The following is a 12,298-nucleotide window of genomic DNA, read 5'->3' on the forward strand; positions in this document are numbered from 1 at the left end:
TTTTCTACAGGGCCTCAGGCCCACCTGCTATTACAGTTTCCCGTAACAGTTCTGGAAATGATTTAAATCCAGGACAAGGTCCTCAGCCTCGAAGGAAGGCAGGTGCTGCAGAAGGGCTGAACTGGCCTCATCTCGGCCGAGACTGAAATCGTTAGGAAGGGCAAGGAGCCTGCTGGGTTCGGGAGGAAGCAAAAAGCTGGGCTGCTTAAGCGGAAAGGAGCAGGGCACTGGGGGTCTCTTTTATGGCTTTTACACAGGTCTGATGAAGGAGGTGACTTGTGGGGTCCAGAGGAGGAGATGGATGAGAAAAGAGAAAGGAGGAGGGACAGGATGAGCGAAAGAAAACATACCTGGTTTTCACTTTGAAGGAAGGAAAACAAATCCAGACCTGGAAAAATGAAAAGGGGAAAATAATCTTAATGGTAAAATGAACATATTGGAGAGGAAGGGATTGAGGAAAAAAAAAAGTGTGGGGGGGGGGACATATTTTGGTCAAGGCCAGAAGGGCGGCAGCTCCGCCATCCAGGGCAGCTTCGCCACAAATGCACTTCCGCTGCCGGCAGGAGCCCCTGAGGGCTGGGGGGGCCCTGACACGGCCGCCTCCTCGGCCACCCCCACACCTTCGCAGCCGCCAGCAGCGCCCCCACCGGCCCCAGTGGGACAAGGGGCAGACCTCCCGCCTGGCGGAGCGAGCTTGCCCGGCTGGGCAATGCAGGATCTGCCGGGTCTACAGGCTGCTGGGGAGGCAGAGCTGGAGGAGCGGAGGGACCGGGAAGCGCCTCTGGACACGCGGCCCGCATCGAGGCGGGCTCTCCAGGCAGGGCGCAGCCTCCGAAACCCGCGTGCCCCCGCCCTGGGGCCCTCTGGGGCGTTGGAACACGGCGCCCGTCCTGCCCAACCAGAGGGATGTGGCGGTGCAGATCGGACAGGCCTCCTCGGCGGGCGAGGGAGGATGCTTGGGTGGGAGCGGGTGGCGACACGGATCCCCTCGCTCGGGGCTCTCGTGCTGGGGTCCTGGGTGGCGGGGGAAGAGCCGGTCATTTGGCGCTCCCTCTCTCAAAGGAGCTGACGTGGGGGGGGCAGTGAGTGGGCCGGGGGACCTGCAAGATCCGGGTTCCAGTCCCTGCTGGCCAGAAGCTCATGGGTGACTTGGGGCTGGTCACAGCCCCTTAGCCTCACATGGCAGCTGCTGTGCGAATAATTTGCTTTATCATGCTCCCTGGGAAGGCGGGATAGCAGTGCAGGGTAATTAGTACCCGTCTTGGCAGACGTGCTGCTCAGCAGCCCCTGCAGCCGGGATCCGTCTCCATCCCCCCCTCCCCCCCGGATAAGCACCCGCTTTGCCCGGCCCTGCTGCCCCCAGGGGCTTTTGGGTGCAGGGGAACCAGGCAGGACAGCCTGCGAGAAGCCCAGCAGTGCTGAGGTTGGTGAGCGGCAGCCCCGGTGGCTGGGCGGTTTGGGCAGGTCGCCTCTTCCGGCTCCCCAGGCCTGCCTCCCCTCCGCCCCTCCCTTCGAAGCGGACACGTGCGGGGATTGCCGAGGGGCAGGCTGGCCGGCGCGGAGGGGTGGGGTGGGGTGGGGTGGGGTGGGGTGGGGTGGGGTGGAAGGGGGCCTGCAGCAGCCCTCTTCCGATCCACCAAGGGCCAGGCTGGACATGACCTCGATTCTGCCCCCGTGCCGGGTTAACCGGCTGCGAGGCGCGGGCCTCCTTCGGTTTGTCTGGCGTCTTGGACGCCCTGCACAGGCGCCACGGGCTGATTGGCAGCCCTCTAAGCGCCAGCCGAGCCCGAAAGCGCTGTGCCCCTCTGCCCCCCCCCCCCCCCCCCCCCCCCCCCCCCCGGGTTCTCCCCCCCCCCCCCCCCCCCCCCCGGCCCTCTCTCTCTGCAGGGTTTTCTCACGCGCACTCCTAGGCAGGTTCAGGTGGGAAACAAGCCCCGGAGCTCCCCACGTTCCGGGAAGCGAAGTGCCGGATTCCGGTCTGTGCTGCCCACGCCAGGCCCAGCTGGCTCGTGAGGGCCGGGTTGTGCCCCAGCTTCGGGTCAGCAACCGTTTCGGGAGCCCAAAGCCAGAGCTGGGAAACGCGCCGCCTTCTGCGACTGACCTCGCGGCGCACCCACTGCCTACATGCCAGCAACTCTCTCCCTGGCACCCAGAAGACGCCCGGGCGACGCGGAGGACGGGGCATTCGGGGGACCCCCCAGCGCTGCAGTGCCACAGCAAGGCCTTGCCAGCAGCCGGTCAGCTGGGGGGCGTTCCCACTGCCTCCAGGCAATCAGTGTTTAAAACTGTGCTTTATTTAAGGTCCGACTGACTGAGGCACATGCTGCATTGGCAGGCAGGGTAGCGCAGTGCCCCTGCGAACAATCCATGTACAGGCGTACGCAGCCACCTCCCCTGCAGGGTTAAGGCTCCCTCTGCCGTATTTAAGGCAGGACAAAGAAGAGACCGGCTCTCTCTGAGGGCCCAGGGCAGAGGGGACCCTGAGCACCCCTTCTCTGTCCCATCTTCCAGCAGAAGCCAAGACGGCGCAGGGAAGCCGGACAGTGCAGGTCCGAGCCCCGGAGCGGACGGGCCCGAGGCCCGAACAGCACAAAGGAGAGTCGAGAAACAGATGCTGAAAAGGTGGCAGAAGCGCTCCCCGGCCTGCGGGGCGCTGAGCTGGCTCGCCTCTGGTCGCCTGTGCTGCCGGAGAGAGGAGAGGAGGAGCCGAGCCCCCCGGCGATGCCAGAGCGGCCGAGCGAGGGAGGCCCCGCCGCCGGGCCGCACCTGCCGAGTTACCTTGGATGTCCGAGGGGACCTGGTAGGAGTGGTAGTCGGGCACGGGGAGGTTGGAGAGATAGTCGCTGCCCACCGCGGCCATGGGGGGGCTCCGCAGCACCGAGGAGGGCTGATGGTCGGCGCTCAGGACGCTGGAGGGAGAGGGAAACGGCTGTCAGGTGTGGCGGAGAAGGGGCTGCCCGCGACGAGCGCTCCCGGCCGGGAGCCCACCCGCACCCCGTGGGCATGAGCAGCACCCGGGAGCCTCCGTCCCGGGGAGGCCGCTGGGTGCCAGCACGGCCTCCTCTCTGGCACCGGGCGGCGCCTTTCCTCCCCCCCCGACATGTGGAAGCCATCAGAGGGGCTTTTCTGAACCAGCGCTCCTCATCCATGTTTTGATACAGTTCGGGGAACGTGCATCAAAACATTCGAAGCACAAAAGGGCTGAAGGTGTTTGCTGTAATTTATCTTTGGCTGTTCACGAGCTTTTCGAAAAAAGATGGTGCGAGTTCATCTTTTCCCATGCAGACGGGAGCAAGTTGGGGTGGGGGTGGAGGCGATCGAGGGAGCCGTCCCACGAGGGTCCCGGCTAGGGCAGCAACGAGCTGTGGCATCTGCCCCGCCTCGATTCACAAAGTGACTCGGCCCCCTCGGAAAGCGAGCTGAGCCAGGAGGAAATCTGCTGGCCCTCCCGGGCGCCGGCCAACAACCGGCAGCCTTCCTCGGCGTCACGCGCAATGCAGTGGGCGGGCTGCACGCTGCGTGTGCCGCAGAGGGGTCAGGGTCAGGGTCACGTCCGGGCGAGCGCCACAAGAAGCTCCACCAGGAGGCGGGACTGGCAGATGCGAGAAGGCAGGCTGGGCAGCCCAGGGAGCCCCGAAAGGGATCCCTCGCCCATCCCGTCTCTCGCCCCTGCCTGCGAGGTGGCCTGCAAGCTGTCTGCAGGAGGGGAGCAGGCGAAGGGCAGCTGCCCCCTACCCCTTGGGCCCCGCGGCTGCTGGGATGGCTGCGGTGGTGACCGGAAACTGCTTCTTGGCCGGGGGCTCCTCCTCGTCCGAAGAGCTGTCCAGCGTGAGGTCAATGACTTCCACTTTCTTCTTGCTTTCGGCCAGCGGCTTCCCGTCAGAGCCCACTGTGAACAGGGAAGCTGTGAGTGAGAGAGAGAGAGAGGGGCTGCTGGGGCCGAGCCGGGCTGCCAGCAAGCGCCTTCCATGCCACGGCTGGGCCCCCGACTTGGACACGGAGCCGACGAAAGGTCAGAAAGGGGGAGGTGGGTGCTCCCAGCCGCAGAAAGGGGCAACGAGCACGAGCCAAGCTCTGAGGGACGGGAAAAGGCGCCAAGGAAGGCAAGGCTGGGGCCGCATGCCGAGCGGGGGCTGGACCCAGTGGCCGCCTCGGCCCCTCCCACTCTGCTATCCTAGAAGCGGCCCGAGCACCCCAGCAGCGCTTCCGAGCACACGCCTCTGACCAGGGAGCTGGGGTCCGGCGGGGCAGTGGGGGGCCTGCTGCCCTGAGGCCGAGCTCCGCACCACGAAGGCGGCCACTTCGGAACAGAACGCCGGGCCAGCGGCTGGATCCACCAGTGCCCCCCAAGGCTCCTCAGAGTCCTCTGGAGCAGCAGTGGGCAAGCCCCCCGCCCCCGGGGCAAGTGCCCAGCAGGAGCGTTCCCTCCGGCCGCTTCCGCTCCTCAGAGCCCCTAGGGGTGGGCAGCAAGACCCAGCCCCGTGGCTCGAAAGCCTGGCCAACACAGGACGGCCCGTGGAAGGCGCCCGCGTGGCATTTCTGCCTCTGCCGCACACCGCTGGCCCCCCCGGCGAGGAACCCGGTGGGTCGTGGCAGACCCTCCTTCCAGGGCCCCGAAGGGGCTTTGCAGGCGCCGAGGGAGCGCCTCACGCCCAGAGCACCAGGAGGCGCATCCACCAGAGTGGAAAGGACGAGGGGCGCCGAGTGCCGATTTCTGCTCGATACGGAAACACACCGGGCTGGTTCGCACAGACGCCCGCCCACCCCGGCGACCAGCCGCGGTGGGCCGGGTGCTTCACGAATGACCCGCAGGGGCCGGGCCCCTCGCCGGCCCCTCATGCCTGCCCCCCCGGCAGGACCCCCCCCCCCCCCCCCCCCCCAGCGCCAACAGCTGGCCTGCCACTCCTCTGCACCTTCATTCCTTTCAGTCTTTTCTCAGAAATCTGTGGGAAGCGAGCTTCTCTCTGAGAGTTACTGACCGCCCTGTCAGGCTGCGCAAGCAGCACGCGGCCACGAGCTCCTCGCTTGTTTGACTAGAACACGCGAGGTGCACAAATATGCGTCTGTTTTGTTTTTGTTTTCGTTTTCATTCTGTGCTGGGCTTAAGCTTCTAGAAAAGGAAAGCAAGTGTACACTTCTGGAGCACAAAGAAGAGTGACAAACCAAGGCTGGCCCCCGATGGTGCTGCCCGAGTCGCTTTGCCAGGGTTGCTCCTGGGAAAAAAGCACCTAGGGGTGTGAAAAGCCGCGGGGAGGAAACGGGCTCGCACTCATCCTCCCCAAGGGCCCGGAGACAAGAGCACCCTTCTGGTTCCGTGTCCACCAGGGGTCTTCCTTTCATTTCAGCTGTGGAGGCTCCAGCCCCCCACCCAAGTGGCTCCCGGAAGACCTCTGCCTCAAGCAGGCACGCTCCCCTGCCCAGCAAGCGCCCCCCCCGCCGCAGAAGGCCGCCCCCCTTCCCCGGCACAGCCCCAGCGCCACAGCAAAGCAGCAGCCACCGGCCACGCGCCCCTCGCCTACCTTCCAGGCCGTTGTAGGCAGACGGCTGGCAAACCTCCTGGTTCTCTTTCTTGGGCTTCATGGGGCACCAGGAGCCGTCCTCCATGAACTGGATCTCGTCACAATCCGTGACGGAGTTCAGGATCTCCATGAACAACCTGTGGGGGTGGGCGGGGACGAAGGGGGAGCCTGGCCTCAGGGCTCGGTCTCCGGGGGAAGGGGCAGGCCCAGGGGCCCTTTGGGAAGCCCCTTCTCACTCTGCGGGGGGGCGTACTGCCCTCTTCCCCCCTCCCAGCTCACTGGGGCAGCTGCTGAGGCCCAGGAGCCCTGGCAGGACCCAGAGGGCACGAGTGGCTGCAGACGGCCCTTTCGGCCTGCCTGCCGTGACCGGCACTTCTCCAGGACACGGCTGGAAAGAAAAAGGGGCAGCTGCTGGATCGACATGGAGCGCTCCAAGGCATGGCGGGAAGCCCCAGACGCCGGCGTGGCACAGAGGGGAAAGGGTGGGCTGGCAAGGGGAGGGGAATGGGGGGGGCGCCCCCCCCCCAGCATTACCCATCGATGATCAGGGCCTCGTAGGGGGCCTTCTTGTCGCAGACAGGGCAGGTCCACGTCGGCTTCTTCTCGTTCATCTGAAGGTAAAGTGCGGCGTCGAAGCACTGCAGGTGCGTGCAGGTGAACGCTCGGCAGGGGACGATCAGCCTCATCTTGCCCAGCTTAGCAGGAAGGGAAAGAACACGGGGGGAAGTGAGGCAGCTGGGAAGGGTGGGGATCCCATGGATACGGCTCCTGCCGCCGGAGTCCCCAGGGCAGGGCAGGCGACCTCCGGAGGACCGAGGGCCACATGGGCCCCTCCTCATCGCACCGCCCCCCCACACACAAAACACCTGACTAAGGTCAGGCAGGATTTGCTGGTGTGTCATTAAAATTCAGCAGCAAACCACTCCACCGTGCTGAAGGGAACGATTCCGCTTGTTCTCGGGCTGAATTTAACCATGTTGGTGCTCCGTAAGAAACAAGATCCGATTTTTCAGCATTCCGTCGCTGTGGCAGGTGCTATTTTTAAGCGTCTTCTTGGTTCATGGTGGGGGGGGGGTAATGGGGGGGCAGGAGTGCTTATCCCTGTCAAACATTTCAGGTGATGTACTGCCCTCTGCCCATCCCAAACAGATGCTCGCAGATGAGCTGAACTACAATGCCCATCATCCCTAGCCAGTATGGCCACCACAAGGCACAAGATCAGGAATGATGGACTTAAACGCTAAAGATCTTGTGTTCCTGTCGAAACAAAGCCCAAATTTAAAGCCACGCGGGCCAATAGTTTAACCTGGTATATGCAGTTTAATCTGGCAATTTTTAATCAAAAATTATTCAGTCCAAAACTGAGTACAACCACAATGTCATCACAAATTAACCCCCCCACCCCGTGATTATTCAGGCATCAGGCAAGTCCCTGCTCAGGGTCTGGACTCAACACCACCCCCCTTTCCCTTACTCAGAGGCAGCGAGCAAAGGACACGGCCCGTGTAGGCCCTGCACTTTCCACAGCGTGCCCCACGTGCCGGAGTTCACGCAGCTATCGCTGGCGACGTGGCTTCCTGCGTGGACACTCCCAAAGGGAACACGCTGATAGTGACAGAAAGAGCGGACTAGAAGTTCTGGAGAGCCTGGAGCTTTCTTGAGAAAAGGCGTGTTTTTCTATCAAGCAAGTCAGGGAACCTCTGACTGAACCCCAGTGTGGCCTTCAGGGGCACTCCAAAGAGTGGCACCCCCCTTTTCCCAGGCTCTTGATCAGCTGCTGGTTTCCTGACTTTTGCACAGTTGTCCCCTGTTCTTAAAGACTGAAATGCATCTCCAAAGACTGACTGACTACCCCTCGGGAGCCAGTGTGGACAATCCATGCTCGAGGAAGAAGAAGGTGCTGGGCTAGACTTTTCACAATGATATTTACTTGTGTTAAGGGAAGGAAAACACTGGCTCTTCTGAGAACCAAAAGGAATTGTTGACAGGAAGCTGGAACAAAACCTTGCCAATTAAGCCTACTGCATTGCAAAGATCAATGCAGAGATATCTCATGGTTTTACACCGGGGGAGGTGGGGGCAGCCTTATACCTCAAGGCGCAAATCACCAAAGTATCCAAATCTGAATTTGGGTAGAAAGTGGCTTATAAACTGAATTTTTGCACCAAAAGGTTCTTATATTTGAGGCAGAGGAGTGACTTTCTTGTGGTTCTGCATGTCCTTAGTGACAGACCTTTAAAAAGAAGACCAAGGATCCATAGTAAAAAGGAGACAGAAGAAGCAGCCCAAGCTGCAGACGTACCGGGCACATGAGTGAAACTCGCAAACTTGTTGTGGCAATCTCGCTGTCGGGGTCGGCTGTCAGTTTCTCTTTGACTGAAGGTGGAAGGAAGAAACAAATACTTCTCAGTATTAGAGCACATGCTGGGGGAGAGGCCAAACCACACAGCTGGCGTGCAGTACGGCACTGACTGAACGTATCTGTGGAAGAAGATGCTGGAAAGACACTTTTGGTGTTCAAGGCCTTGAATGGCCACGGAACTGAGTATCAGCAAACATCTGCTTCCTTGCTAGTGAAAAACTACCATGCGATCCAACCCTTGGATTCCAGGACAAATCACACACACCCTTGACCAGCCGGAAAGACGCTCAAGGGCTTAGACTCACTCAGGGCTCGTGAATGATCTGGGTTCCGGATTCCCTTGGCCCTCAGTTTCTGGAGCAATGTCACTGACGTCAGCTGCTTCACCAGGTAAACAGACAGGGAATAATTCTAGGGGAAAAGAAGCCCATGTTATTTAGGGGTATGCAGAGCAACGGATAGATTCATTTTTAAATGTGACAAACCAAGTCCTTGTTCTTGCCCGCTATCAGCTGAGCTACTGCGATGTCATGGACTGCTCCCAAACATTCCACTGCAGATATTAAAAGGACCCACTGGAGGGCTAAGCTGCTTCCCTTGAATATCATACCTGCACTGATGAAACGCCACTGAAGCAAGAACCAAGATACCGGACCGGCTGCATGGAGCAGCAGCAACTTGTGGATTAAACTTGGGGTTTGCCAGGTGGTCCATAGCTGCCATTTTCAATAGGCAGCTCCAGGCAGCTCAATCAAAGGTTATTTTGTGACATGAGAAGCCAGAGACTCTTCATGGGTTAAACAACTCACCGCTAATCCAAGAACTAGGAGTGTGATAACTGTGCATTGTTTAACCACAATCAAGCCACAGACTTGGTCACATCATCATAACCCAGCCCAGGCTATCCACAGTGGCTCGTCTGCCAGGGGGGGCAGGGGGGCGGGCATGCTTTAAAGGAATGGCTTCACCCAGGATGAGTCGCTGTGTTATCTGAAGCCAGCGCACTGGTCCCGCAGTGGGAAATGCCCAGCAGCTGCCAAGGCCCCCGGCACAACCACCGGGGACAGCTGCCCCAGGGATGCCCAGGCAGTCCTTCGTGTTTCTGAGCCGCCCAGAGAGCCCGTGGGCTGGGAGGCAGCATGCGAGGATCATCCATTCCTTCCTTCCTTCCTTCCTTCCTTCCTTCCTTCCTTCCTTCCTTCCTTCCTTCCTTCATTCATTCATAAGCAGCAGCTAGCCAGCACTCCAGCGCAACTGTGCACAGGCAGTCCAAATCTGTTTCTGAAACGTGGTTTTTGAAAACACTTGCAAAACTTAGGAGAACGGCCTTTTTCGAAAAGGCTTGGCCACTACAGCAAGGCCCCTTTGCGTGCTTTGAAGGGGCTGTCCGTGGCCATCACTGCAGGGCTGCCAGGGGTTCTAGCCCCCACTCGGCTGTGAAGTTTACTGGGTGACACTGGGCCAGTCACTGGCGCTCTCAGCCTGGCCTAACTCACAGGGTGGCGGCTGCGAAGATAAAACGGAGAAGCGGCAAACCAACTAAGCCACCTTCGCTTCCTTATAAAAGGCGAATGAGGAGGCATAAATGCGACACTACAACAACAATCCATTAAGCAAATAACAATAAAAGTCTACAGCTCCCTCCCCTGCGGAGGTTGCTGAGGGACACCTTTGCTTCCGTTTGGGTTCTATTGTGTGGGCTCAGGCTATTAGCAGAATAAGACTGACATTTTGACCTGCAAAACCACTCTAGGATGGAAAAGAAGAGTCAAGAAAAGCAGAAGATTGCCCAACCAGTGAAGACTGGAAAAATGAGCTAGCTGAATATGCAAGTGATAGCAAAACTAACCCGCTACAAACAGAGGACATGTTAAAGAATTTTATGATAAATGGAATGCCTATTATAAATACTTTATTTAACAATTGAGAGATAAAATAGAACATATTGGATTGCAATTTCAATATAATTGCTTTGCTACTATTTAAAAGTATGGAAAATATGCCAGTCTTAAGTATTATGTATACAATGATTTGTTCTCTGAATTTAACTTTCTTATTGAGATAGTGTTCTATTGGGGAATTAAAGGGGAAAAAGAAAAATTAATTACTACGTTGGTGGGTTTGTAGGTATAAGGTGAATGATCATTTATTTGATATCCATGTCAAAGCAATTTATGTAATAATTATTAATTTTAATCAAGAATTAATTAATTTTTTAATTCTAAGTATTAATAAGTTAAAATTGTAGTCATAAATTTGGTAGAATAGTAAGGATTTTGTGAAATTTCCTGCATTTAGTACTATATGAAACATTTGTGTAAGGTCCCATGGAACCTTCTTTTTTCTATTTGTAAAAATCAATAAAGAAAAAGAAAATATAGTTGAGCAATTCCAAGCAAGCACAGCTGGGGCGAAGGGAAGAGAATGTCACCACTGAGTCCCTCTTACCCGGCCAAACTCAGAGGACCAGTTCACAACTATTGTATTGGGGACCGTGGCTGACAGCCGCACCAAAGGCGTGATGTTGATCGGTCGGCTCGGTCGCTTGGGCTCTGCACCGTTTTTCGTGGGGGGCAGGTAACCCTGTGGAAGCAGAAGAGGATATCCGGGGTCAACCACCGTGGCCGTTCGTCACAGTGAGTCATACCTGGAGCCATGCTGGGCGTGGACCACCCATTCATCAGCCGCAGCCACACAGTCAAGTTCTCCATTCGACATGGTACCGCACGAGCCGCTTTCCCCAAGCCCAGGAGGCCCCAGAGCCTCACAGAAGTCCCTGGCTGCCCCTCCCCTCTCATCACAGGAGGCTCTGGGCAGGTCGAACAAGATAACTAACGAGAAGAACTACCGAATAAATTTGTAGCAGCTTTGCCCAGTGCTGGTAAAGGCATAACAATTCCTCCGATGTTCCTCTTCACCTTAACAGTTAGGCAATTTGATGGAGTGACCGACTGTGGATTCGGATTGCTGCCCGGCAACCTGTCATCTCCCAGAAGCTGCCTACGGCTCCGCTCGGCCCTCACTATTGACCATGCCAGCCAGGACTGACAGAGGCTGCAGACCAAAGCATCTGGAGGGCCACAGGCAGGTTACCCAAGGCAGACCACAGCTCCAACTAGCACAGGATTGTCATCTGTCAGTGGAAACCCCTGTCCAGGGTCTTTTGGTTTAAGAAAAGGGCAGAGCAGCACCTAGCATACCCTCTGTCGCGGGTGGTGCCTGGGGTCCCGTGCATGCAAACTGAATTATGCATCTCCCAAGCGGCCGCGATCGGTTTTCACCAAGGGACTGGGGCAGGGCAGTGGGGGGGGGGGGACTCACAGGAAGAGGGCAGAGCTTCCCATTGATTTTGACGAATAAATTGGGAGGAAAGTAGTCCTCTTGTGGGCAGCTGGTTTCGCACAAACAAAACCTGCAGAGGCATAAAGGAGACCGGAGGGTTAATGGGAAGATCCCACAGGCAAAAACCACAAGCACAGGCACAATCCTCTGTGGGGGAAACGCCCTACAACTCCCAGCCCACCCCAGGCCAGCCACGCACAGGAAGCCACCCCAAAGCAGCCGTCCGCAACCCAGTGGCCTTCGGAGGCATTTGGACCGCAGCACCCAGAATTCCCCTCCAACACGGCCACTAATCGGGAATTCTGGTGTTGCAGTTCACGAGGCTGACACAAGGTTGCGGAAGGCGGCCCTAAAGCTTTCTTTTCGAGGCGGCGGTGCTTTCCCAGGTCAGGGGCCATATGAAGATGGACGGGTGGGAGAAAAGTTATGCGGGCAAAGCAGCTCGGGGAGCCGTCTGGCAGCTTGTGGAGTCGGTTTTCCGCACTTGCTCATCCGCAACAGGCTGCAGTAAGACGGGAGGGGGAGGAAGAGGCCAAGGGACAGGCTGGTTCTAACCCTGGGCAGGCCTGGAGGGGGAAGCCACCATGCCAGGTGCTCCTGGTGGGGGCTCCTGGTAGCCTGCCGGGGGGGCAGGAGGAGCTTCTGGTCTGGGGAGAATGACAGCCGCACGTGTCATTCCGCGTCTTCAGACAGTTTGCAAGAACAGTGGCCCTCCTTCCAATTAGCCCTTGTTCAGATACACTGGCCAACATTTCTGAGCAAGTTTCAGAGTAGTCCTGGGGCTGGAAAACTTCTCTGGAGTAGGACTGCAACCCTCGAACCCTCCTCTGGAGCACGGAATCGCCTCCATTCGCCTCATTTCCTTGAGTCCAGGGGTTTTAATAATTTCCATTGCCTCAGATCCACCTGGATTTCCTGGCCTTTTCCCCTCTGAGCTTCCTGCCTGCTTGCATCTTTCTGATTGAGGTTCTCTGCTGAAATCAAATGCCCCCCTCTCTCCGGGCCATTCATCCTTCTTTTTCTTTTTTTTACAAACTGGGCTTCTGGAAAGACAGAGGTTTGCACATTTTCCGCT

The 12,298-nt window shown here is 58.2% G+C and overlaps 1 protein-coding gene across 5 annotated transcripts in view; it reads right to left on the bottom strand.

The window, feature by feature from the left end:
• The window catches only part of PIAS3 (protein inhibitor of activated STAT 3), a 42,870-nt gene that overhangs the window by 2,017 nt on the left and 28,555 nt on the right, over positions 1-12,298 (bottom strand). For 4 of the 5 annotated variants that reach the window (XM_044449128.1, XM_044449127.1, XM_044449125.1 and 1 more), the window contains 9 exons: positions 11,203-11,293; positions 10,330-10,464; positions 8,187-8,292; positions 7,822-7,895; positions 6,054-6,214; positions 5,520-5,656; positions 3,736-3,904; positions 2,779-2,909; positions 351-388 (listed from right to left, as the gene is read on the bottom strand). In XM_044449128.1, the coding sequence (XP_044305063.1) occupies positions 351-388; positions 2,779-2,909; positions 3,736-3,904; positions 5,520-5,656; positions 6,054-6,214; positions 7,822-7,895; positions 8,187-8,292; positions 10,330-10,464; positions 11,203-11,293 (1,042 nt within the window). The remainder of the gene's footprint in view (positions 1-350; positions 389-2,778; positions 2,910-3,735; positions 3,905-5,519; positions 5,657-6,053; positions 6,215-7,821; positions 7,896-8,186; positions 8,293-10,329; positions 10,465-11,202; positions 11,294-12,298) is intronic. The other variant, XM_044449126.1, reaches the window with a different exon arrangement.

The sequence above is a fragment of the Varanus komodoensis genome, unplaced genomic scaffold (genome assembly GCF_004798865.1).
Source record: "Varanus komodoensis strain SLA01 unplaced genomic scaffold, ASM479886v1 scaffold57, whole genome shotgun sequence".
NCBI classification, from domain to species: domain Eukaryota; kingdom Metazoa; phylum Chordata; class Lepidosauria; order Squamata; family Varanidae; genus Varanus; species Varanus komodoensis.